Source organism: Hemiscyllium ocellatum, chromosome 42, assembly GCF_020745735.1.
Source record: "Hemiscyllium ocellatum isolate sHemOce1 chromosome 42, sHemOce1.pat.X.cur, whole genome shotgun sequence".
Classification (NCBI taxonomy): Eukaryota; Metazoa; Chordata; class Chondrichthyes; order Orectolobiformes; family Hemiscylliidae; genus Hemiscyllium; species Hemiscyllium ocellatum.
The window spans coordinates 36462430-36489295 of NC_083442.1; the positions used below are offsets into that span (position 1 = coordinate 36462430).

Sequence of the window (26866 nt, forward strand, 5' to 3'; positions counted from 1 at the left end):
CATTCTGCCCATTGGGTCTGCAGTACCATTCAATCATGGCTGATAAGTTTCTCAACCCCATTCTCCTGCTTTCTCTTGTAACCCTTGATCCCCTTGATATTCAAGAATCTCAGTCTTAAATATACTCAGTGGCCTGGCCTCCACAGCCTACTGTGGCAATGTATTCCATAGCTTCACCATAGCTGAAGTTTTTCCTTATCTCCATTCTAAAAGGTCTTCCCTTTACTCTGAGGCTGTGCCCTCAGGTCCGAGTCCCTCCTACCAATGGAAACATCTTTCCAACATCTACTCTATCCAGGCCGTTCAGTACTCTGTATGTTTCAATTAGATCTCAGGGTTCGATTCTCGTCTTGGGCGACTGTCTGTATGGAGTTTGCACAATATCCCCATGTCTGTGTGGGTTTCCTCCGGGTGCTCTGGTTTCCTCCCACAATCCAAAGATATGCAGGTTAGGTGAATTGGCCACGCTAAATTGCTGTAGTGTAGGTGCATTAGTCAGGGATGAATATAGGGTAGGGGAATGGGGCTGGGTGGGTTACTCTTCAGCAGGTCGGTGTGAACTTGTTAGGCCGAAGGGCCTGTTTCCATACTGTAGGGAACCTAATCTAATTTAATATTCCACTGGGAAGACTGATGTGAAGTAATTATTCAGTTCCTCAGTCATTTCCTTGTTCCCCACTCCTCTCTGTTTGGCATCATTTTCCAGCAGCCCATTGTCCACTTTTGCCTCTATTTTGCTCTTTATATATCTCAAGGAACTACTATGGTCTTTCTTTTTTTTACTGGCTAGCTTAGCCTCATAATTAATCTTCTCCCTCCTCATTTATTTTTTTTGTTCTCCTCTGTTGGTCTTTGTAAGCTTCCCAATCCTCTGGTTACCCACTGCCCTTCGTCACGTTTTATTCTATCCCTGACTTCCCTCGTCAGCCATGGTTTCCTCATTCTTCCTGTACCATGTTTCTTTTTCCTTGGGATGAATCTCTGCTGTGTCTCCTGAATTACTCTCGGAAACTCCTGCCATTGCTGTTCTACTGTCTTTCCTACTAGGCTCCTCCTTCAGTCAATTCTACCTAGCTCCTCCCTCGTGCCTCTGAAGTTGCCTTTATTCAGCTATAATACCATTATCACAGATTCTATCTTCTCCTTCTCAGATTGCAGAGTAAATTCAGTCATGTTATGATCACTGCCTCCTAAGGGTTCCTTCATCTTAAGCTCCCTTATCAAGTCTGCCTCATGGCTCAACACTAAATCCAGTGTTGTCTGTTCCCAGTGGGCTTCACCACAAATTGCTCCAAAACGCCATCTCATAGGCATTCCACAAATTCCTTTTCTTGCAGTCCACTACCAACCTGATTTTCCCAGTCCACCTGAATGTTGAAATCCCCCATGATCACAGTATCTTTGCTTTTCCGACACATCTTTTCTATCTCCTTGTGTATCTTGTGCCCCAGATTCTGACTATTGTTTGGAGGCCTATTTTAGAGGAACCTCGATTATCGGAATACCAATTGTCCGAAAATCGGATTATCCGAAGAAGATCTCGAGGTCCCAATAGAAACACTGCATCAAAGACGTGTTTCCAACAGTGATCGTGTCTTGTTTACAGTGATTAAACAGGCACCATCTCCAAATGACTGACCACCTGCCCTCTCTCTCTCCCTGCACACTTTCCCTGGAGTTCTACAGAGGGGTGTACCCTAACCCCCCCCCCCCTTCCCCAGATAATCTGTCCAACATTGTCCTGTACAGGGCAAAGGTAAAACCCGTCAAAAAGGTGCAGTAATAAGTTGAGTGTGTGGCTGTGGCTGTAGCTGTGGGTGTGTGTGCGCGCACGCTATTTGGAGATTTACCCCATAAAGGCAGCAGCAGCATCTTGTTGTTGGTGCCCAGTGTGGTTGCCTCGGAGAAGGGGCCAGGGCGGACAAGGTGGTGGGGGGGTGTGCTCACAGGGTGGGGAGCAGTCGAAGGTGGGGGGGGTGGGGGGGGGGGGAGGTGGTGCATGGGGGCGTAGTGTTGAACAGGGGTGGGGGCAGGGGTGGTGTTGGACAGGGATGGGGTTGGACGGGGTTGGGGGCGATGTTGGGGCAAACGGGAGTGGTATTCGACAGGGGTGAGTGGTGTTTGACGGGTTTGGGGGCAGGGGTCAGTTCTGGGGGCGGGGGCTTGCACGCTGTCTCCTGAACAGGGAGCAGACTTTAAAAACTCTGAACCCCAGAGGAAAGTCATTTAATTGATTAACCAAATAATCAATTATCCGAATGAAATCGTGCCTGCCCATCACGTTCGGATAATCGAGGTTCCCCTGTACATAAATGTAACTATGGTTTTTTTTACTTTTATGGTTCCTCAATTCTACTTGCACAGATTCTACACAATCTGACTCTACTTCATTTCATAATATTGATTTAATTTCATTACTAATAAGGCAACTCCACCCCTTCTGCCCACCTGCCTATCTTTTCGATAAGATGTATATCTTTGGATATCCAGTTCCTAATCTTGATCCCCTTGCAGTTGTGTCTCCATGATGCCCACCATGTCATACCTGCCAATTTTGATTTGTGCCACAAGCTCATTTACCTTATTCCTTATACTGTGTGCATTCAGGTATAACACCTTCAGACCTGTAATAACTGCCCCTCTCCTCATTGTCACTTATTTGTCCAGCATGCTTAAAGTTTAATTGCTAACCCTTTCCATACACTCAGTCTTATTTGTGTTTGAACTGGAGATTTTAATAACCTCTCCTGAGTTCTGCAGTCTTACCTCCTCCCTTAATTCGAGTTTTCTAATTTCCCCTATAACTGAACCCTCCCCAACCCTATTTAGTTTAAATTCCTATGTGTAGCCCCAGCTAGGTGATTGCTGGGACTCTGGTCCTAGCACAGTTCAGATGAAGACTGTTCCATTGGAACAGGTCCCTTCTTCCCCAATATTGGTGCCAATGTCCCATGAATTCAAACCCATTTCTCCCACACCAATCTTTGAGCCACACATTTTCTTCCTTAATCTTATTGATCCTGTGCCAATTAGCTCGTGGCTGAGGTAGTGATCAGAGATTATTACCTTTTTGGTTCTGCTGTTTAATTTAGCACCTAGCTGCTTATACTTCCTTAGCCGAATCTCTTTCCCCGGTTTTACCTATGTCATTGGAACCTACGTGGACCACAACTACTGGATCTTTACCTTCCCACTCCAAGTTCCTTTGCAGTTCAGATGAGATATCCTGAATTCAAGCACCAGGCAGGCAACACAACCTCTCGATTCTGGTCACAGAGAACAGTGTCTATGCCTGTAACTATATTATCCCAATTACAACAACAATTTTCTTCTCACACTCCCCTTGAATGACTCCCTGCGCCATGGTGCTGTGGTCAGTTGGCTCGTCCTCCCTGCAGTCCCCATTCCTGTCCACACAGGGAGCAAACTGTTGAACCTGTTGGACAAGGTCAGGGGCTGAGACTCCTGCAACTCTACCTCCCGGATCCCTCTACCAGCCTCACTCACAGCCACACCCTCCGGTCCCTGACCACTGGCTGAATTGGAGTTAGTTCATCTAATGGGTGTGACTGTCTCCTGAAACATAGCATCCAGGTAACACTCTCCCTCCCTGATGCATTGCAATGTTTGAAGGTCAGACTCCAGCTTATCAACTCTGAGCCAGAGTTCTTCCAGCAACCAACATTTCCTACAGACATGGTCACTGGAAACCACAATGAGGTCCTTTAGCTCCCACATCATGCAGAAACAATGCATCACCTGACCCTCCATCCTTATTTTATTTAAAGGGATCTGGGTGTTTTTGTAAACCAGTCAATGGAAATAGACAGTCCTGAAGAAGAGTTACACCTGAAACGTCGAATTCTCCATCTTCTGATGCTGCCTGGCTTGCTGAGTTCTTTCAGCTTCCTGCTTGTCTCCCTTGGATTCCAGCATCTGCAGTTTTTTTTGTCTCTAATGAAACTAGACAAGCAATGAGTAAAGCAAATGGTATATTGGTTTTCATTGCAAGAGAATTTGAGTACAGAAGTAGGGATATGTTACTGCAGTTATACAAGATCTTGCTGCGATCACAACTGGTGTATTGTGTGCAGTTTTGATCTTGCTGCCTAATAGAGGATATACTTGTCATAGAGAGAATGCAGGAGAAAGTGAGGACTGCAGATGCTGGAGATCAAAGTTGAAGAGTGTGGTGCTGGAAAAGCATAGCCGGTCAGGCAGTATCCGAGGAGGAGAATCGATGTTTCAAGTGTAGGCCCTTCATCAGGAATGAGGCTTGTGGCCCAAGGGGGCTGAAAGATAAATGGGAGGGGGGTGTGGCTTGGTGGGGGAAGGTATCTGGGAATGCAATGGGTAGATGAACGTGCAGGTGAAGGTGATGGGTTGGAGAGGAGGGTAGAGCGAATAGGTGGGAAGGAAGATGGACAGGTAGGGCAGTTCAAGAGGGCGGTGCTGAGTTGGAAGGTTGGATCTGGGATAAGGTGAGGGGAGGGGAAAGGCGGAAACTCGTGAAATCCATGCTGATCCAACATGGTTGGAGGGTCCCAAGGTGGAAGATGAGGTGTTCTTCCTCCAGGCGTTGGGTGTTTAGGGTTTGGCGGTGGAGAAGGCCCAAGACTTGCACATCCTTAGCGGAGTGGGATGGGAGTTAAAGTGTTTGGCCATGAGGTGGTGGGGTTGTTTGGCGCATGTCCCCTAGAGATGTTCTCTGAAGTTCTGCGAGTTGGCGTCTTGTCTCCCCAATGTAGAGGAGACCACATTGAGAGCAACGGACATAGTAGATGATGTATGTGGAAGTACATACGTCAGACGTGGAAGGATCCTTTGGTGCCATGGAGGGGGAGGTAAGGGGGGTGATGTGGGTGTAGGTTTTTACACTTCTTACATTGGCAGGGAAGGGTTGCACTTCATGTGGTGGCAGGGAAAGGTTGCACCTCCACCCACTCCATCAAGGACAAGTCGGGCCTCCTCCACAGCAAACCCTAACCACCCAATGCCTGGAGCAAGAACGCTTCATTTTCCACCTTGGGACCCTCCAGCCACACGGGATCAATGAGGATTTCACCAGTTTCCTCATTCCCCCCTCCACCTTATTCCAGATTGAACATTCCAACTCAGCACCATCCTCTTGAACTGTACTACATGCCCACATATCTGCTTCACCCTCCTTTCCGACCTATCATCTTCACCCCCACCTTCAACTACCTATCACATTCCCAGCTATCTTGCTACCCCAGCCCCACCTTCTCCCATATATCTCTTAGCCCCCTTGGGCCACTTGCCTCATTCCTGATAGAGGGAAAGCAGCAGCACATCACTGGACTGATAAGCAGAACTGTGTCCCATGAGGAGAGATAAGTTTGACTGGGTCTGTATTTACTAGAGTTTAGAAGGATGTTTCAATCTTTGGAGTCTAGAACCAGGGAGCACAGTCTCAGGATAGCGATTAGATCAGGTAGGACTCAGATGACAAAAAATATCTTCACTCATAATAGACCTGTAGAATTCTCTACCACAGAAGGCTGTGGAGGCCATGTCATTAAATATATTATTAAAAAAATACATTTTCAGATTTTAAAGACATCTTGGGGTTTGGGGAGAAAGGGGTATATGAAATTAAGATAGAGGAGCAATCATGATCGTATTGAATGATGGAGCAAGCTAGAAGAGCCAAATGCCCTATTCCTGTCCTTGTGTATGAATTTCAAAAAGCAAGCATCCACTTTCAGCAGAGAATACTGCCTGACCCCCTAAAGCCTATGCAAGTCAGTAGTATGTTTGAATACTCTCCATTTGTTTGGATGAGTGTAGCATCAATCATGCTCAAGCTGCTTAACACCATCCAGAACAAATTAAACCATTTGACAGGCACCATGTCTATAAATGTTGGTGAATTTGACATTATTTGGGTTTAGTGAGGTGGTGGTGGTTCTGAGCTGGCCCAGAACTCGAATGTAGTTCTCTTTAAGCTAAATCTTCTAATTTTTCTCTTGCTCTTAAAGTTTCAAAATGGTGCCATATTGTGGAAATGAATGAAATTTACTGTATTTTACTGTATTTTATTGTATTTCTCTCTGCAAAATACACATAAGAAAGAAAATCATTAATTCATTCAACTCCACCAGTGGCACTCAGTAGCAGTAGTGTGTACCATCTGTAAGATACTCTTCAAAAATTCACCAAACCTCCTTGGACAGAATCTTCTAAACCCACAGCCATTTCTATTTAGAAGGACAAGAGCATTAGATACCATACCCTGCAAGTTCCCCTCCAAGTGATTCACGTCTGATTTGCACTGTGGGTGTCCCCATACCAAATGCATTGCAACAGTTCAAGAAGGTAGCTTACCACCACCTTCTTAAGAAAAACTAGGCAAGGGCTTGTGCTGCATTTGATGGGCACAATTCATGAATAAGTAAAAAGAAAGGAAAAGCAAAAAATATATTTACCTTTATTCCAAATGGTATGGAGGATAAAAACAAGAATGTTTTACTAAATTAATTCAGGACTCTAGTCAGACCACACCTCGAATAGCATGAACAATTTTGATTCCCTCATCTATGGAAATATATACTGATAGTGGAGGAAGTCCAGAGAATGTCCAAGCACGGAGGGATTTTCTTATGATGAGAGGTTGGGTAGGTTGGGCTTGTATTCATTGGAGTATGGAGAGATTGTTTTCCCTTGTGGGAAAGCCTAGGATCAGTGGGCATAATCTCAGTAAAGGTCACCCACTTAAGACAGAGGTGAGAAAGAATTTCTTCAACAGGAGGGTAGTGAATCTGTGGAATTCTTTATGCAGAGGACTGTCGAGGCTGAGTTGTTAAGTATATTCAAGGAATCAATTGATTGTAGAGGTAAAAGGCAGGAAAGTGGAGTTGAGCATTTTCAGATCAACCATGATCTCATTGAATGGTAGAGCAGACTTGATGGGGCTGAATGGCCTACTTCAGCTCATAAGTCTCATATTGTTAATATTTTGAATCTGGAAATGTTGGAAATGTAGTACTGGTCTCTGTGGAGAGAGAAATAGAGTTAAGGTTTCAGATTCGTAGCCTCTCAAACTGAGCTTCGGTTGGAGATTTCAAAACAGACAGATTTTTATTGGTTTTGAAATCAGTACTTGTCAAAAGGGTGAAGGTAGCTCTCTGCCATTATCTAATTAAATGGTGGAACAGGCTCGAGAAATTAGATGGTTTATTTTTGTTTCTTTGTCATTGTTATGTTATTCCTTTATTCAAGAAAGGGAATAGGGGTAATCCTGGGAATTACAGACGAGTCAGCTTTATGTGTGTGGTGGGAAAATTATTGGAAAAGATTCTGAGAGACAAGATTTATGACTATTTGGAAAACCATCGTTTGATCAGAGATAGTCAGCACGGCTTTGTGAGGAGCAGGTCATGTCTCACAAGCCTTATTGAATTCTTTGAGGATGTGACAAAACACATTCATGAAGGTAGAGCAGTGGATGTAGTGTACATGGATTTTATCAAAGCGTTTGAGAAGGTTCCACATGGTAGGCTCATTCAGAAATTAAGGAGGTATGGGATACAGGATAATTTGGTTGTCCAGATACAAAATTGGCTGGCCCCAGAAAACATAGGGCGATAATAGATGGAAGGTTTTCAGCCTGGAGCTCGGTGACCAGTGGTGTTCCGCAGGGATCTGTTCTGGGATCTCTGCTATTTTTGATTTTTATAAATGACTTGGATGAGGAAGTGGAAAAGTGGGCTAGTGAGTTTGCTGATGACATGAAGGTTGATGGAGTTGTGGATAGTGTGGGGAGGGCTGTGGTATGTTGCAATGGGATATTGACAGGATGGAGAACTGGGCTGATAAGTGGCAGATGGAGATCAACCTGGAAAAGTGTGAAGTGATTCATTTTAGGAGGTCAAATTTGAATGCAGAATACAGGGTTAAAGACAGGATTCTTGGCAGTGTGGAGGAACAGAGGGATCCTGGGGTTCTTGTTCATAGATCTCTCTTGATAGGATTGTTAAGAAGATATATGGTGTGTTGGCTTTCATGAGCAGGGGAATTGAATTCAAGAGCTACAAGTTTATTCTGCAGCTCTATAGAGCCCTGGTTAGACTACACTTGGAATATTGTGTTCAGTTCTAGTCACCACAGGATATGGAAGCTTTAGGGAGGGTACAGAGGAGATTTACCAGGATGCTGCCTGGACTGGAGAGCATGTCTTATGAAGAAATTTTGAGGGAGCTAAGGCTTTTCTCATTGGAATGAAGAAGGATGCAAAGTGACTTGATAGAGGTGTACAAGAAGTTGACAGGAGAGTGAATAGTCAGAGACTTTTTCCCAGGGCAGAAATGGCTTTCACAAGGGGGCATAATTTTAAGGTGATTGGAGGAAAGTTTAGGGGAGATGTCAGATTTTGGTTCTTTACTATGACCGCTGGTAGTGCATTCCACACACCCATCACTCTCTGTGTAAAGTCAGATACATTAGGGACATTTAAGCGACTCTTGGATAGACACATGGATGACAGTAAAACGAAGGGTATGTAGGTTAGCTTGATCTTAGAGTAGGATAAAAGAACGGCACAACATAAAGTACCGAAGGGCCTGTACTGTGCTGTACTGTTCTATGTTCTATTACTGAATCACCCAGTTGAAGGATTAGCGCTTCACGTATAGAACAACACTAAGACTAAAAAGTAGATGCAAAAAAAACTGACTTGTGCATAGTGAAAGATAACTACCAGTTGCTTGTATATACAAGAGAAATCTGGGGGTGTTGAGAAGCTCACCATTTAAAGCAGAATAATAGGAGCATTAAGAAAACAGTTCAGAGGATTGCTGAAGACAATAACATTAAGAAAATGGCAAAGAAGCTTGGAGCAGAAATTGGAAACCTAAGAGAGATGAAGCTGGTGGCAAGATTAGCCTCTCCAAATTCAGTTTCTCAATTTTCTGACTCACTGTTTCTCCAATCTGGTATAATTGCTGTCACAGCCTGGTGTCTGCACATCTCTCAATGCCTCTGGTAGTTATAACCAGTAATCTGGATAAAGCTTAAAATTCTGTTCCATTTTGTGATAAAACTGTGTCTCCATGCAAGGCTGAGTGGAGCCTGTTAAAGTGGAAATGTATTTAATCAGGATTAATAACAGGATGATGTTTACCTCCTGAAGTTTGTTCACAATGAAATTGGCCTTTGCTTTTGACCCTCCCATTCCTTAACTTCCATTCTCCAAAAACGTGGCAAACACATTTCCAAGACCAATGTTCCCCTCTCAAAGAGTGGGGCATCTTTTTAGATTAAAAGGCAGGAGCATCCAAGGTATATCACCAAGAGGGCATCTGACTAAATAGGAGGAAGAGGCAGAAATGGAGTTAGACTGCACTGCGCAGAAACATGATTGAGTGGTGGAACAGACTCAGTGGCCAAAAGGTCTAATCCTGGTCCTGTATCTTATGGTCTAATGGAGAACCTATCCCAGATCTGCGGCTTTTATCAGCTAAGACCTTTTTTTATCAAGGGTTGCAGCACAGAAACTTTCACAGCCCAAAGGACATCCAAAACACTTTACAGGCAATGAAGTATTTTAAAGTGTTGTCACTGTTGTAATATAGGCAAATCAGCAGTCTGCTTTCACACAGCTATCTCTCACAAACGACAATATGATAGTCAAATAATCTGTTTTATGATATTGATTGAGGGATAAATATTGCCTAGGACTCAAAGGAGAACTCACTGCTTTTTCTCTGTGAGACCTTTTTATATCTATCTGAGAGGGTAGATATGCCTCAGTTACACACCTTATCTGAAAGGTGGCACCTGTGATAATGTAATATCCCTTCAGCACTGCACCAGAGTGTCAGCTTTATTTTTTTCTGATCAAGTCCTAAAGTGGGACTTGAACTCATAAGCTTCTGACTCAAATGTGAAGAGTACTAACCACTGAGTCAGGACGAACACTGAGGCCTAGTTGACCTTTGTTAGGTTCTTTCTTTTCCCTCTCCATTTTTCTCTCTCATTCCACCCCATTTCCCATCCTTTCCATGCTTGTTACTGCGGTGAGACTGTTATTCCATCAGTGTGTATTGTGGTTGGATCCCTTGCATCGTCTGGGTTGTACATTTCATCCTGATAAACATCAAGATAATATTGAAAATGGAATTAAGACAAAGGGCAAAAATGCAAGAAATGTGAACAGCATGTGCTGGATATACATAGCTGACCTGCTACAGATAAAAGAGGGAAATGGGATGTATCAATTGTGTTGCTTCTTAGTTTCAGGAATGCGAGTGAACAGTGCAGTTTCTCCAGTGTCTGCATGTTAAAATAAACCCATTTATAGACTGACAATGAAATCCTTACAACTGCTTGTCATGAAATGTGTTTGAGAGCGAGGGCCATGAATTATTTATCACAGCTTCCTTTTGGACCCAGCTGCAGATATTACTGACTGCCAGTTGTCGTGAAATTTCTGTTATTTACGGGGAGTTGATGCTGAATTATTCAGAATTTCTTTCAACTGAGGACCAACATTTTCTTCAGCACCTTAATCTCTTGGATACTATTTCCAGAGTTACAGTTGTTTGGGAAGAGTATGTGGTGATAGATATTTTAGGATGTGATATTGTTTGTGCGTGAGTGAACAGGGTTGATGGAACTCGCAATGGCAGGTATTGTGCTTTGATTATCCTTCCACATAGAACAGCGGTGATCCTAGTCACAAGGGATAGTTGGGCACTCTCATAGTCTATGATAAGACTGCATTTGAGAGCCCTGTCAGTCTATTATCTGAGCAGTTGCAGCTATAAGACAGGCTGAGAATGGAGGAATGTTAGACTCAATGAGGAGCTTCACTCCATGTTTTGGCTGTAGACTGTACAAGAGCCAGATCAGTGCCATGATTCTGTTTCCATAGTGACCAGCGAGGTTGTAGAGTAATTATTTCGAGCACTAAGAATTGTGCAGAATCCTCACCCCTCAGCTCTCACCATAAAACAGAGCAGCATTAATTATCCCTCGATGTTCTTGTACAAAATCCAGACAATCACTCCAGCACAGTAACAAGTGAGTGCCGCAGAGCATAAGGTCATTATTGAGGGAGCACTATACTGTCAGAAGGTCTGGACTGAGGGAGTACTGCACTGTTGGAGGGTTTGTGCTGAGGAATTTGCTGTGCCATTATAGAGTCAGTACTAGGGGAACTCTGCATTGTAGGAACCTATGTACCTATGTTCCATTTAATTGTTCCTGCCACTGAACAGACTTCCAAGGTTTATGTGCGGCAATATGTGAGGACCCCCTGAACTGCTGTGTGGCCATGCACAAATTAGGTGCAGTATAGGCCAGCACTGAAGGAGTAAGATATTATCCTGCTGGCCCTCTTAGACTGGTGTAAACTATCTCATGACACTATTTGGTGAAGAGCACGAGAGTTCTCCCCAGTGTCCGCAGTCATATATTCCTCAACCAATGTTCGTAAATGATATTTTTACTTTTACATTTCTCTTTCTGTCCTGAGCTGCCTCCCTGCTATTTTCTGACACCCATGAGTGTCATGACCCTATTCCAATTTTAGCCACACCCTCAACTTTTGACAATTATTGTTTTCTTCCAGATTTCAGTATTTCTTTTATTGATATGACTGATTATTGAGACTCTCAAGTTACCCTGAAATATGTCCACTTGTGACAATCTAAGAGAGAGGACAATGATGCTGGACCAAATGAGGTCAGGGATGCTGGGCTAAGGCTGGGCAGCAGTTGACCTAGCGTGAAATCACGGAGCCCTACCACAACTGGAGTCAATGGAAATCAGGAGAAAACTGCTGGTTGGAGTCATACCTGGTACACAGGAAGATGGTTGTAGTTTTTGGGTGTCAATCATCTCAGTGCAGGTCATCTCTGCAGGAGTTCCTCAGGGTAGTTTATAGGCCCAACCATTTTCAGCTGCTTCAACAATAATCTTCCCTCTATCATAAGTTCAGAAGTGATGATGTTTTCTAATCATTGTGCAATGTTCAGCACATTCATGATTCCTCAGATACTGAAGCAGTCTTTGTCCAAATGCAGCCAGACCTGGACAATATCCAAACTTGGGCTGACAAGTAGCAAGTAACATTCAAGCTTCACAAATGCCAGGCAATGATGGTCTCCAACAAGAGAGAATCTGAAAATCTTCCATTGATATTCAATGGCATCACCATTGCTGTACCTTTTATAAAATGCGGTGCAGAAATTCACCAAGATTCTTTAAACAGCAACTTCCAAATTTCTGACCAATGTCAGCTAGAAAGACAAAAAAACAGATATATGGGGATACCACCTGCTGTGAGATCCCCTCCAAGTCACTCACTATCCTGATTTGGAAATATATCACCATAATTTAGAAATAAAGGCTCAATTCTGAAGATAGATGCATAGACACCGTGACCTGGGGTCTCATGTGCATCAATCTTGATAACAATGCTTAAAGCATATTAGATCTTTGGCTTTGTAAGTAAAGTCATTGAATGTAAACACAGTTATATTGAACTTTTATAATGCTCTGGTGTGTTCACAATGAAAGTATGATGCCTAGTGCTGATCACCGCATTATAGGAAGGATATGGGTCTGTCTACACCATAAGGGCTGCAGTAACTCAAGACAGCTCACCATTTCTTTCTTTGGGGTAATTGGGGTTGAACAATCAATATTGGGCCAACAGCAATGTTGAAGTCCCATTAAAAAATTTTTAAAACTTGCTGGTAGTTTTTTTATTCATTTGTGTGACGAATGGCTAGCATTTTATTGCCTGTCCATAGTTGCCCTTGGTGATGCGTTGCATTCTTGAACCGCTGCAGCCCACCTGTTTTGGGTTGGCTTATAATGCCCTTAGGGAGGGAATACCAGGATTTTGACCCAGTGATATATTTCTAAGTCAGATTGGTGAGTGGCTTGGAGGGAAGCTTGCAAGTAATAGTATTCCCATCTATCTGCTGCTCTTGTCCTTCTAGATAGAAGTGTTTGTGCGTTTAGAAGGTGCTGTTTGAAGATCTTTGGTGAATTTCTGCAGTACATTTTGTAGATATTATACACCGCTGCTACTGAGTGTCGGTGGTGGAGAGCATGGATGTTTGTGGATCTGGTGCCAATCAAACAGAATGCTTTATCCTGGATGGTGTTGAGCTTCTTGAGTGTGTTAGAGCCGCATGTATTCAGGCAAGTGGGAATTATTCTATCACCTTCCTGACTTGTGTCTTGTAAATGATGGGCAGGCTTTGGGGAGTCAGTAGGTAAGTTACTTATCGCATATTCCGAGCTTCATACCTGCTTTTGTAGCCACTGCATTTATGTAGCGAGTTCAATAGAGTTTCTAATTGATGGTGATTCCCAAAGATGTTAATACTGTGTGATTCAGTGATGGTAACACTATTGAATGTTAGGGACAATGGTTAGATTGTCTCTTATTGGTGATGGTCATAGCCCAGTATTTGTGTGGCATGAATAGAACATAGAACAATACAGCACAGAACAGGCCCTTCGGCCCACGATGTTGTGCCGAACATCTATCCTAGATTAAGCACCCATCCATGTACCTATCCAATTGCCGCTTAAAGGTCGCCAATGATTCTGACTCTACCACTCCCACGGGCAGCGCATTCCATGCCCCCACCACTCTCTGGGTAAAGAACCCACCCCTGACATCTCCCCTATACCTTCCACCCTTCACCTTAAATTTATGTCCCCTTGTAACACTCTGTTGTACCGTGGAATGTTACTTGCCACTGATCAGCCCAAGCTTAGAAACTGTTCAGATTTTGTTGCATTTGAACATGCAGTCCTTCAGTGTTTAAGGTGTTGTGAACGTGCTGAACATTATGTAAAGATCAGCAAACATCTCCACTTCTGACCTTATGATGGAGGGGCAGTCATCAGCCTAGGATGCTACCCTGAGGAACTCCTGCACAGATATCCTGAAACTGAGGTGGCTGACCTCAACAACTACGTCCATCTTCCTATATTCCAGGTATGACTCCAACCAGTAGAGAGTTTGTCCCCAATATCTATGATACCAGTTTTGCTATGGCCCCTTGATATCCCACATAGTTGAATGAAGCCTTGATATAGAGGACTGTCATTCTCACCTCACCTCTAGAATTCAGCTCTTTTCTCTATGTTTGAACCAAGGCTGCAATGAGCTTTGAATAACAAATTCTGGGTGATATGAGAATCAAATGTAAGGTGGTTGCTAAGTGATTATAATGGGAGTGCAGCCAGCACATAAGCCTCATAGAGAAAAAACATTGTATAACCCAACAACCCAGAGATAGAATCATAGAATCTGTACAGCGTGGAAGCAGGCATTTTCGGCTCATCGAACTCACACTGATTCTCAGAAAATCATCCCGTACAGACCCATTCCCCTAACCTATCCCTGTAACCCTGCATTTCCCGTGGCTAATACACTGAGCCTGGACATTATGGGCAAATTCCCGTGGCCAATCCACCTACCATCCACCTACAGTCTTTGTGACTGTAGGAGGAAAACGGAGCACCCGGAGGAAACCCACCCAGACACGGGGAGATTGTGCAAACTCCACAAAGACAGTCACCCGAGGATGGAATTAAACCCACGTCCCTGGCACTGTGAGGCAGCAGTACTAACCACTGAGTCACTGTGCTGCATAGACTGTTCATGAAAGAAATAGAAGGAGAGAAAGTGATCCAGGGGTGGAACTTACACAGAAAAGCAAAATTGTAACAACAATCAAAACAAATGTTGAGAAAGAGAGAGTTGAATTGGAGCCTGCACCAAATAGATCCTGGCTCTGTGTTAGACCGAGGGCATTAAGGTGGCAGAAACAGATATGACTGAGGACCAGGGACAAAGCTGAAAATAGCATTCAGGCCCATGTCTTCAATTCTAATTGCAGCATTATTTGATGTGGAGCCTTAGGAATTATTTCCTTCAAATTCAGATTCAAGGACAGTGTTTTCAGGAGAAATATTATTTTGTGTTTTATTATCCTTGAATATAACAACAATGGGAGCACTTCAGAAAGTCTCAGTGGCTCTGAGGAGACATTGGTCATGATTCAACAATCAGACTGTCCAGTGAACTGCTGCTGTGTGTGGGATCCATATTCCAGTTAGAGTCAGTATGTGTGAGACCCATAGTCCACTGAGTCATTAGTATGGGACCCATACCCAAGTGAGAGTGTGTGTGGGATCCATACCCCAGTGAGAGTTGGTGTTTGTGGGACCCCCCCACCCCAGGGATGGTCGGTGTCTGTGTGATCTTTACCCGAGTGAGTGTCAGTGTCTGTGGGACTCATACCCCAGTGAGAGTCAGAATCTGAAGTACACAAGGGAGTTAGCATTAGTTACTGAACAAAAATGTATTGAGATGGTTGCTGATGAAGGCTTTCGTGGAAGTCCTGATAATGACCATTGTTTTCTTTCTAAAGGACTCGAACAGGCCTGCATTCTAAGCGTTGTTAATATTTCTCTTCCATGTGGATCCCTATTTATTGCATGTTTACTGAATTAAAAGCTTTTTGTTATTCTTTTTCACTGATGGTTTTCTCTTGCTGCAGATTAAGTCTCTGAGCCAGGACTGGAATGTGAAGGACTGGTGACTGTAACCGGCTGAAGGGCTGGTGACTGTAACCGGCTGGAGCTGGTGATGATGGCAAACAGGTTGGAGGAGCCTTCGTTGCATCCTTGTTCCACTCCCTCTCACTGCCAAGCAGAACCCAAGCATCAAACATCTGAAGATTGGCAGGAGAACGGCAAGGAAGCTCATCCTGTTCCTTTGGATATCGATCTCCATGACAACCCAGGGGATGGTGATTCAAGCTCTGACTATATAAATAACACGTCTGAGGAAGAGGAGGATTATGATGAAGGCCTGCCTGAGGAGGAGGAGGAAGGGGTGACTTACTATATCAGATACTGTCCTGAAGAAGACAGTTATCTGGAAGACCTGGGGTGCACTGGAGGGGGCTATGGAACTCAGACTATCACTGCAGCAGAGACTGATGATTGCCAGGAAGCCACAGAAGAGTCTTGGGCACAATCTAACAGACTCTGTCAAGCTATGACTGAAGAATCTAAACACTCTGGTTGTGACAGGGCTAGTCACCTTGAGGAATTGGATTGTACAGTTGCCCAGGCAGAAAGGAATAGTGAAGGAAGTGGCAGCAATGAAGGAATCTCACGTGATTATTCTCACTCTGAGCACATTGCCCAGTGCCCTCAGACATTGCAGCACCACAGCAGCAAATTGGAAGTGGACACAGAGGATGTGGAGGAAGATATTGATCAAATCGTAGCTGAAATCAAAATGAGTATGAGTATGAGCAGTTTGAACAGTGTTGGAGAGCAGAGTTTGGAGGTGGCTGTGAAGGGGAATTTGGACAGAAGCCTGACCAGCTGCCATAGCGGACGGGAGACTCGGCCAAGACTCTGCCAGGCAACACCCAGCAATGAGAAAAGTAGTGAGGAAAAGCCTGAGCTGACAGCCCCTGAGGAACACCAGCAATGGAACCCTGAGCAGGTACACATTCCCATAATCAAAACTTTCTCAAAGGCTAAAAATCCATTCTTCTCTTCCTTGTTCTACCCATTCATCTTCCATAGCTTCTGATTTATTCTGGAATTCCCAAGCAGCTGCCCTTTGACCTTCAATGTCTAGTACCACTCCCAAATAACCATTAGTCCGTTATGAAGTGAGATGCTGTTGGCCAGCTATTCGATTGAAGAGGGATGAAATGCTGCATTTCACTCATCTCTCCGCGTGTTGCAGGGAACACTAAATAGGCATCAGGAACAGGAACAGGCATTGTTGTCATGGCAGTGATGAGAGATAGAGAGGTAGCTATTCAGTATCTGTGATGGAGTTTAGAGGACAGGACACTGCACTGCCAAACTGCAAATAGTTAATTGAAGGGCAAAACACACTAATAAACGCCCCTGAGAGTTCCAGGATAATACTTGGAATGTATTTAAATTTACTGAAGTACGTTCACATCTGTTTGTAATGATTTATTGCAGATATAAAAGGGTTAGGAATAGATTTCAGGAAGAATAGACAGTTTCCCCATTTGGTGAAATTTGTAGTTTATTGAAATAAAGGCAGATGTTAAAACATCTCAGAAGCATTTATATACTTTGGAACATAACATCTAAAATAATCATCCATCCTAGTTAACATTTAGAAAGGCAACACGTGCACCAGGGTTGACCTTCAGTGTCAGCTATTTAAAGGGAGGCAATGTAAAACTCCCTCCGGTCTTTATAAGATAAAAGACATAGGAGCAGAAATTAGGCCCATCGAGTCTGCTCCACCATTCAATTATGGCTGATAGACTTTCCTGCTTTCTGCCTTTGATCACCTTAGCAATCAAGAACTTAACTATATTTGTTTTAAATATACTCAGTGACATGGCCTCCACAGCTTTTGCAGCAATTAACTCCACAGATTCACAGTCTATGCGTAAATTAAATTTTTCATTGTTTCCATTCTAAAGGGCCTTCCCTTTACTCTTAAACTGTGCCCTTGGGTCCTTGTCTCTCCCGCCAATGGAAACATCTTCCACTCTGTCCAACCTGTTCAGTATTCTGTAAGTTTCAATCAGATCCCCCCTCATCCTTGTAAACTCCATTGATTATAATCCCAGAGTCCTCAAACGTTTCTCATATGTTAAGTCTGTCATTCCTCAGATCATTCTCATGAACATCTTCTGGAATGCTCCACTATAGCTGACACTAAAGGACAATCCTGTTGCATGTACTGTCATCCAGTTGACAGCTGAAATTCTTGGTCTGTTGCTGCTGTTTCAGTTACTACGCTCTCCTGTGACTGCAGTAGGCAGTGTTCTCCTTCATGTTAGGTGATGCTTCCAAGCTATCTCAAAACTCTTGTTGGACACAATTGAACAAGATAGTTCATTGCAATTAATTTCCTACAAAAGCTAATAGAAATGCATCCCTTTCTGGTCTCAGCACTCTCATTGATGTCCCACCTCTAACCTATATTTTAGCAGTTCTTACCCAAGACTACGAGGAGAGGCTGAGATCTGACTTAGAGGTTTTGATTTCACTCAAGGTTGTTACAAACAACAACACTGAACAAAGCAGGTCATAGGAACTGCTGACTTAGTTCAGGCATGTTTCTCATGTTAGCAGGGGAGCAACATAGATGTAAAATTGTAAAGGGACCATTACTCTACATCTAACCCTGTGATGTACCTGGCCTGGGAACAGCGTAGAGAGAACTTTACTTTCTGTTTAAGAGATTAGAAGAAGTTTTACTCTGTATCTAACTCCAAGCTGTACTCATCGTGGGAGTGTTTGATGGGAACAGTGTAGAAGGAATTTTACTTTCAGTTTAAAAAGCAGAGACTGCTTTACGTTTTGTTTAAAAGAGTAAAGGGAGTTTACTTTTAGTTTAAAACAGTAGAGGGAGTTTTAATCTGTATCTAACCTGTGTACTTTCCTAGTACTGGAAGTGTTTGATAGGGACATAGAAGGAGCTTTACTCTGTATCTAAATATATAGAGAAGTAAATATATTGTCATTTGGATGACAAATAGCTGGAAAGGTAGATGGATGGATGATCAGACAAAAAATAGAGACAGAGAAAGAGACAAATGATTGGATAAAAGAAAAATCAATCTAAGGCTATGGATAGAGATTGCTTAAAATGTGGGCACACAGATTGATGGGTGATGGGTGATGGGTACGCTAGGTAAAAGGAAATGTATGGAAAATTAGGTGTAACTCCGTGTTATTTCTCTGTTTGGTGACAGGCTACTTCTGACACAGAGCAGCCGCGGAAACAGCAACGCTCTGACCTCAATGGCCCGGTCAATAATAATTATCTCTCTGAGGTCAGTTTTACTGCTTTTCTGTGATTTTCATCCTTCAATCAATGGCCATTTATGAACCATTTATTGTAGCATGCTGTGAAGATCCCAGCTCAAGTCCTACAGCATAAACAGAGTCAGCTGAAAGATGTATGGAGAGGGCTGGCCTTCAGGCTGCTGCAGTTGTTTCAATCACAGAATAAGGGAGGCAAAAATCAGGCAGGAATGTACGTAACTGATTTCCAGTGACTCCTCGGAAATATGCAAAGCTGTCAGGCATGACTGGAATGGTTGTCTGATTTTTAATGTCCTTCTGACACTTACTATTTTCAGTCAGATGTGAAGATTGGCAATTTTAGTGAGGCTTCAAACATGCAGTGTCCATACTCAAGTGAGAGAGTTGGTGTATGTCTTTATTGACTGTTTGTTTATTCGACCATTGTCTATCTGATGATCCATCTGTGTAATTAACTCAATGGTGAGTTGACTGGATGTGGTCTCTTGGTCACCTTATTACAGCGAATGAATTCAATTTCAGATTGTGTTGCGCGTGTTCACTCAGAGCATGATGCACCTTGAGATATCATTGGTTGATATTTAGTTAGTGTGGCACTATGTTAATATCTGGTTTCTCTTTTAGCAAACAAGGAAGCCATCAGCTTTTCCCAACTTTGTGGATGGTGAGTGCTTGTCAAGTATTTGCAAATGGAAATGATTTAGACAAGCAGAGGCAGGCTGGAATGGAGCCCCATGTTGTAAAGGGTCATTCGGCGCAGCAGAAACCGTTCTGGAAATACTCTTCATTGTCTGTATACAGAGTAGACCATTAGCCAATGGTCTGAATAATTAATGGATCTGCCTCTGGTGTGTGATAAGATGTTCCAAATTTTGCTTAATTTGGTGTTATTCAAATCCACTCCCATTTGTATCACCAAGATCACATCCCCAGAAGGAGAAATGGTTAAGTAGTTAAAGACGGCAGATTTAGATGAGCAAAGGGGCTGGGGTAGGGCATAAACACTGACATAAGCTTGAATGTACTATTTTTGTGCTGATTATTTTATCAAATCCTCTGTTGTCTTGAGCTGTCTGTGAATAAAGTGAGAGATGTAGAAGGGTAAAATAAATAAATCTTTGATATATCAGAGGCTGTGGCTTATACAGAATAGCTCAGCACCAACAGCCCAACCTGTTTCACACCCATGGCCGATGCTGCAATCACCACTGAAACCTTTCTTGCATTTCTGATAAGATTTAATATTTTCACTTGATGAGGTATCTCCTTGAGATTGAAGCACTTGCTGCACTTGTTACTGGGGGGGCTTAAAAACATGAGTCCATCAAGTCTGCTCCCCCATTCTCGATCGTCCACATTTTTGTTAATAGATATTTTTATTAGAAATTTAACATTTTAACAAATTTACAAAAATAAACAAAACTCTCAAGTACAAACATTGATATAGAAATAAATCTTAAATATACAATAATCAAAATTTAACAAAAGACAAATACCGAGAGAGAAAAAACAAAACTCAATTAACTACTAATCTAACCTACAATTAGCCAGAGTGTATAATTGAGTCACTTACGTCTTTCAAATAAGAGAAAATGAGAGAAAAAAAAAAGAAGTGGGGGAGAAAAAAAAATCCCCAACGGTTAACATCGAAGTTGGATATTGAAATACTTGCTCGGAATGTGTTAACATCATATATAACAAAACCCGTATTCGTGCGGGATTCCTCTCCCAAGGGACCCCGGACCAGCCATGTTTGTAATCTCAATTAAATAGAAGCCCTTGTTAGGATAGCCAAAATATCTATGTAAAAGGGCTGCCATATTTTATAAAATAATTTGGTCTTTCGGTGCACCATATTTATAAGGGAGTCAAGGGGACTACATTCCATGATTAATCTGGGCCAATTTAAAAATCCAGGGGTACCTTCAGCCCCCCAGTTTACCAAAATATTTTTCCTTATATGGAAAGAGAGAATAGAAAATAATCTCTTCCTATTTGACATTCCAGGTGCACCACTTAACCGACTGATCGACCATAATCATCCGGGTAAATCCGAGACCCCTCGGGAGGGGAAACTCTATCTAAAACGGCCCGAGCGTAGAGCATATAGAATTTACAAAAATAAAGGTTCTCTAATACACTCATAACAGTATAATAAAAAGGAAACTATTTCTAAATAATAAAAAAAAACATATTTGAATGGAGATTATCCCCCTTGTTCCCAGGGGGTATCACTTCTTTTCCAACGGTCCATCATATCCTCTCCCAACCAGTGCCCCACCCTTGACCCAGGCACTCCTTAATAGGATGGGGAGAATTCAGATATAATACAGAGCTAGAGTTAACAGTGAGCACCCTACAGCCCCCCCCCCAACCCACACCTGAGTATATTTGGTAGTATTAATACCATGTATAAACATATATAACTATAAAATTACAACTTCAACAAATTATAATTAAATATAATAATATAAAATAGCAAGGGAAAATAACCCCACTCCTAGAGACAAAAGTAAAATAGAATAAGGTAACCACCTCTCCCCACCAACATTAACTAAACCCCCCAGCTTATATACATATATACACATACATGCATACACACATATATGTACATACATACATATAATAATAAAATAAAAGAACCCTAAGGGGGGGAGAAAATCATTAAATGGAGAGCAAATAAATAATTCCCTCTCGCCCCCCAAGATAATAATAAACAGTAAGATAAGGAAAAGAAAAAGGGGGGGGATATAAATCGGAGTGGGGAAAAGGCAAGCCAACATACATTGTCTCTTACGATTTATTTAAGAGAGTCCAAAAATTCCTTAGCCTTTTCTGGAGATCTGAAATTATACCCGGATCCTTCGTGGTTAAAACATAGCGTCGCTGGGTAGCGTAAGGAGTACTGAATATTTAAGTCCCTTAAACACTTCTTCACCTAATCGAACGCCTTCCTCCTTCGAGCCAGAGCCGGGGAGAAGTCCTGAAATAACATGATCTTGGATCCTTTATAGATCATGGCTTTGGGATCTTTTCCAAGATTTCTAGAGGCATCTAGGAGTATCTGCCTCTCCCTATAGCTCTGCAGCCGGAACAGGACCGGGCGTGGGCGCTGGTTCGAGCCAGGCCCGCGTATTGCGACCCGGTAGGCCCATTCTACCCACACCTGGCCTGATCCAGCCTCCAGATCCAAAAGTTGTGGCAGCCACTGCTCCAGGAATGCTGTGAGCTGGCCTTTCTCTTCCCGTTCGGGAAGGCCCAGCAAACGAATATTTTTTCGGCAACCTCGATTATCGAGCTCGTCGATGTAATTCTCTAAGATCCGGACTCGCTGTTTGAGAGTCAGGACCTGATCCGCGGCCGATCGAGCTGCAGTCTCGGAGGTCACGGCCTTTAACTCCGCCCCTCCGACTCGGCGCTCGAGTTCCTGGATGTCTCGGCCGTGCTTTTGCAGCTCGGCCGAGAGTGATTCCCATCGATTTCGGGACTCCTCGATAAATGCGTCGATTTTCGCGTCCAGCTTGGTGATCATCTCCGCAAGGCTTGTTATTGTCGGTAAGTCCCCCGGGGCGGCTATGGACGCCTCAGCTGCAGCTGGAGAGGGTGGGGGAGGGGTTCCTGCTTGCTGAGAGCTGTGGGCTCTCCTCCCTTTAGTCATTTTTCCTAAGAGATTAGATTATTTAAATTTAATACTAACATTACCAAACAACTAATTACATTAAATAAAAGCTGTTTTAGATGATTTGGTGAGTGTGGTGGGGGTGGGTGATTCACTTTGCCCAAGTCTTGGGAGGAGCACTGTAGACTAAGACTTGCTGAGTCGCCGCCATCTTGAATCCGCCCGATCATCCACCTTAATGTGATATTCCTGCAAATCATTTGACTACTTCATGAGCTCTGATTCTGTGCTATTTCTGAAGTTCCAGGACCCTGTGAGCCTGAGGATCTGATTGATGGGATCATTTTTGCAGCCAATTACCTAGGTTCCACACAGCTGCTATCTGAGCGGAACCCCTCCAAAAACATCCGTATGATGCAAGCCCAGGAGGCTGTGGGACGCATCAAGGTATCTTGCTTAACTCTGCTTGTTTCATCTTCATCTCAACTATCTACAGTTTAAACTCTGGCATTCTGCAGGTGTAGCATTTGTTATACTCCAAAAAAAATACTCTTTACACAAAAATTCAAGTCCAACTTTTAGATATTTTAATCAACCTGAACATAATGACACATCTCTGGTGCAGGTAGAACTTGACATCAGCCCTTCTGGCCCAGATATAGGGCCACTACCACTGTGTCACAAATGCAGCTGATTGCTAGCTCCACCTACTTATACAACCAATTCACACCCTTTTTCTTAATTTAACCTGTTTTTCTAACCATCCCGTTCAGAGATGTTATTACATACCTCTGGAACCGGTGGACCTGAACCTGGGATAGGTACACTATTTTTACACCACAAGAGAGACCCATAATTTACACCCAATTAGCCCTTCATTAATATCTCCACAGTAAAGGGAATTAAAAGACTTCTGGTTTAAAGTGCATTTATTTCAACACACGAGGCCTGACTGGTAAGGCAGATGAGCTCAGAGCATGGATTGGCTTTGGGGACTGGGATATTATAGCCTTAACAGAAACATGTCTGAGAGGAGGGCAGGACTAGTTGCTCAATGTTCCAGGATACAAAAGCTACAGGTGCGACAGAGGGACAACTAAGTGAGATGGGGAAGTTGGCCTTTAGATAAGGGAGGACACAACAATAGTGCTTCGAGAGGATATTCTTAAAGGGTATTCAAATGAGGCTATATGGTTAGAACTAGAAACGAGAAGGGGATGGTCACTTTGTTGGGACTGTATTATTGCGACTAATAACCAGTTGGTACTAGAGGAGCAGATGTGTAGAGAGATTGCAGATACCAGTAGGAATAATAGTGTAGTATTTTTAATTTCCCCTGGATTGACTGGACCACCCAGAGTTTAAAAGGCCCAACCAGGTGGAATTGGTCCGATTTGTCCAAGAACGTTTCCTAAACCAATATGTAGAGAACTCTACTTGGGCGTGTGCAACAGTTTAGAAATGAGGTCGGGCAAGTGACTGAAGTGTCAGTCAGAGAACACTTTGGGTCCAATGACCAAACTCTCTTAGGTTTAACACAGTTATGAATAAAGATAGGAAAGATCCACAGATTAAGGTGCTGAACTAGAGCAGGGTCAATTTTGGGGCCATTAGGCAGGATCTAGCAGAGGTTGATTGGGTGAATCTAGTTGAAGGAAAATGAATGACTGGCAAATGGGAGACTTTTAAAAGTGTGATATCAAGAATCTAGGGACAATATGCCCCTGTTTGGGTGAAGGGAAAATCTGGCAAGTTTCGGGATCCCTGGCTGATGAGAACTATTGAGGCTCTGGTCAGGAAAAAGAAGAAGGAATACATTGTATTTAAAGTATCAGGCTTAAGTGAATCCCTAGATGACTATAAAAAGTGTAGGAGCACAGTTAAGAGGAAAATCAGAAGAGCGTAAAGATAGTATGTGATAGATCTGGCAGATACAGTTAAAGATAATCCCAAGAAGTTCTATAGCTGTATTAAGAGTAAAAGGCTGGCAAGGGAGAGAATAGGTCCCCTTAAAGATCAGCATGGCCGTGTATGTGTGGAACCACAGGAGATGGGAGAGATTTTTAATGAATATTTCCCCTCAGTGTTTACTGAAGAGAGAATCATGGATGCTAAGAAAATACGGGAAACAAGTGGGGTTGTTTTAGACCGCATACATATTACCAGAGAGGACATGTTTACCGCCTTAAAGTGCATTAAGGTGGATAAATCCTCAAGGCTTGATCAAGTTAGGATATCTGACTGGCATGGACAGGTTGGACCGAAGGGTCTGTTTCCATACTGTATATCTCTATGACTCTATAAGTCCATCCTCGGATGTTGTGAAAGGCTAGGGTAGAAATTACAGAGGCCCTTGCAGAGATTTTTGCTTCATCTTTAGCCACTGGTGAAGTTCTAGAAGACTGGAGGATGGCTAATGTTGTTCCATTGTTTAAGAAAGGTAGTAAAGACAAGCCAGGGAACTACATGCCAACGAGCCTGCTGTCAGTGCTAAACAAGTTGTTGGAGAGGATGCTGAGGAGTAGGATCAACCAACATCTCTGGAGGGTCGGTGTGGACTTGTTTGGCCGAAGGGCCTGTTTCCATACTGTAGGGAATCTAATCTAATCTAAAACCTTTGGATAGTCCAAGTCTGATTCCTGGGCGGCACGGTGGCACAGTGGTTAGCACTGCTCTCACAGCGCCAGAGACCTGGGTTCAATTCCCGACTCAGGCGACTGACTGTGTGGAGTTTGCACATTCTCCCCGTGTCTGCGTGGGTTTCCTCCGGGTGCTCTGGTTTCCTCCCACAGTCCAAAGATGTGCAGGTCAGGTGAATTGGTCATGCTAAATTGCCCATAGTGTTAGGTAAAGGGATAAATGTAGGGGAATGGGTGGGTTGCGCTTTGGTGGGTCGGTGTGGACTTGTTGGGTCGAAGGGCCTGTTTCCACACTGTAAGTTATCTAATCTAATCTAAAAAAAAAGGGATAGTTAGTATGGATTTGTGCGCGAGAAGTCACATCTGTCAAATCTTTTAGAGTTTTTCAAAGAGGTAACGAAGAGAATAGATGAGGGTAGGACAGTGGATGTTGTCTATATATACTTTAGGAAGGCCTTTGATAAGGTCCCACACGGCAAGCTAATTATGAAGGTTAGGTTGCTTGGGATCTAAGGAGAACTAGCTAATTGGCTAGATGGTGGGATGCAGAGTGTGATGTTTGAAGGTTCTTTCTCAGACTGGAAGCTTGTGACTAGTGATGTGTCATAAGGGTTGGTGCTGGGACCTTTGTTATTTGTTATTTACATAAATAATGTGAGTGTGAATGCTCAAGGCATGATTAGTAAGTTTGCGAATGGTGCAAAATTAGGAGGTATTGTTGATTGCAAGGAAGGTTATCAAAAATTACAGAGGGATCTTGATCAGATGGGGAAATGGGCTGAGGATTGGCAAATGCAATTCAATACAGATAATGGAAAGTCAAATCAAGGTAGCTTATGCAGTAAATGGTAAGGTCCTGAAGAGTGTTATGGAATACAGGGGCCTAGGAGTATAAGTGTGTCGTTCTTTGAAAATGGCGTCATAGGTGAAGAAGACAGGGTGGTGAAGAAGACATTTAGCATGCTGGCTTTCATCAATCAAGGCATTGGGTATATGAATTGGGACATTATGTTACAGTTGTGTAAGTCGTTGGTGAGGCCACATTTGGAGTATTGTGTACAGTTTTGGTCACTCTATTATAGGAAAGACATAGTTAAACTGGAAAAAGAGCAAAAAAGATTTATGAGAATGTTGCCAGGACAAGTAGGCCTGAGTTGTAGGGAGAGGTTGTCCAGGGTAGGACTTTATTCCTTGAAATGTAGGAGAATGAGGGGTGACCTTATTGAAGTGTATAAAATCATGCGGAGCATAGGTAGGGTGAATGCATATAATCTTTTTCCCAGGTATGGGGAATTGAAAATTAGAGGGTATAGGTTTAAAGTGAGAGAGGAAAGATTTAAGGAGGACCTGACGGGAAACATCTTCACGCAGAGAGTGGTACAAATATGCAATGGGCTTGCAGAGAAAGTGGTTGAAGAAGATACAATAGCAACATTTAAAAAAAAATTGGATAGGTACATGGATGGGAAAGGTTTAGAGGGTTTGGACCAAAGTTGCTTAGGCCACTTTTGGGATACTGTGTGCAATTCTGGGTTCCTTCCTATCGGAAGGATATTGCAAAACTTGAAGGTATTCAGAAAAGATTTACAAGGATATTGCCAGTTTGGAGGATTTGAGCTACAGGGAGAGGCTGAATAGGCTGGGGCTGTTTTCCCTGGAGTGTCGAAAGCTGAGGGGTGACCGTATAGAGGTTTATGAAATCATGAGCGGCATGGAAAGGATAAATAGACACAGTCTTTTTCCCGGGGTTGGGGAGTCCAGAACT

General features: G+C 43.1%; 1 protein-coding gene across 1 annotated transcript in view; it reads left to right on the forward strand.

Annotated features, from left to right (window-relative positions):
* apba2b (amyloid beta (A4) precursor protein-binding, family A, member 2b) overlaps window positions 1-26866 on the forward strand; it is a 104483-nt gene that overhangs the window by 55756 nt on the left and 21861 nt on the right. The window contains exons 2-5 of the mRNA XM_060853577.1: window positions 15555-16516; window positions 18771-18851; window positions 19468-19507; window positions 22764-22909. Coding sequence (XP_060709560.1) covers window positions 15644-16516; window positions 18771-18851; window positions 19468-19507; window positions 22764-22909 — 1140 coding nt within the window. The 5' untranslated portion in view covers window positions 15555-15643. The remainder of the gene's footprint in view (window positions 1-15554; window positions 16517-18770; window positions 18852-19467; window positions 19508-22763; window positions 22910-26866) is intronic.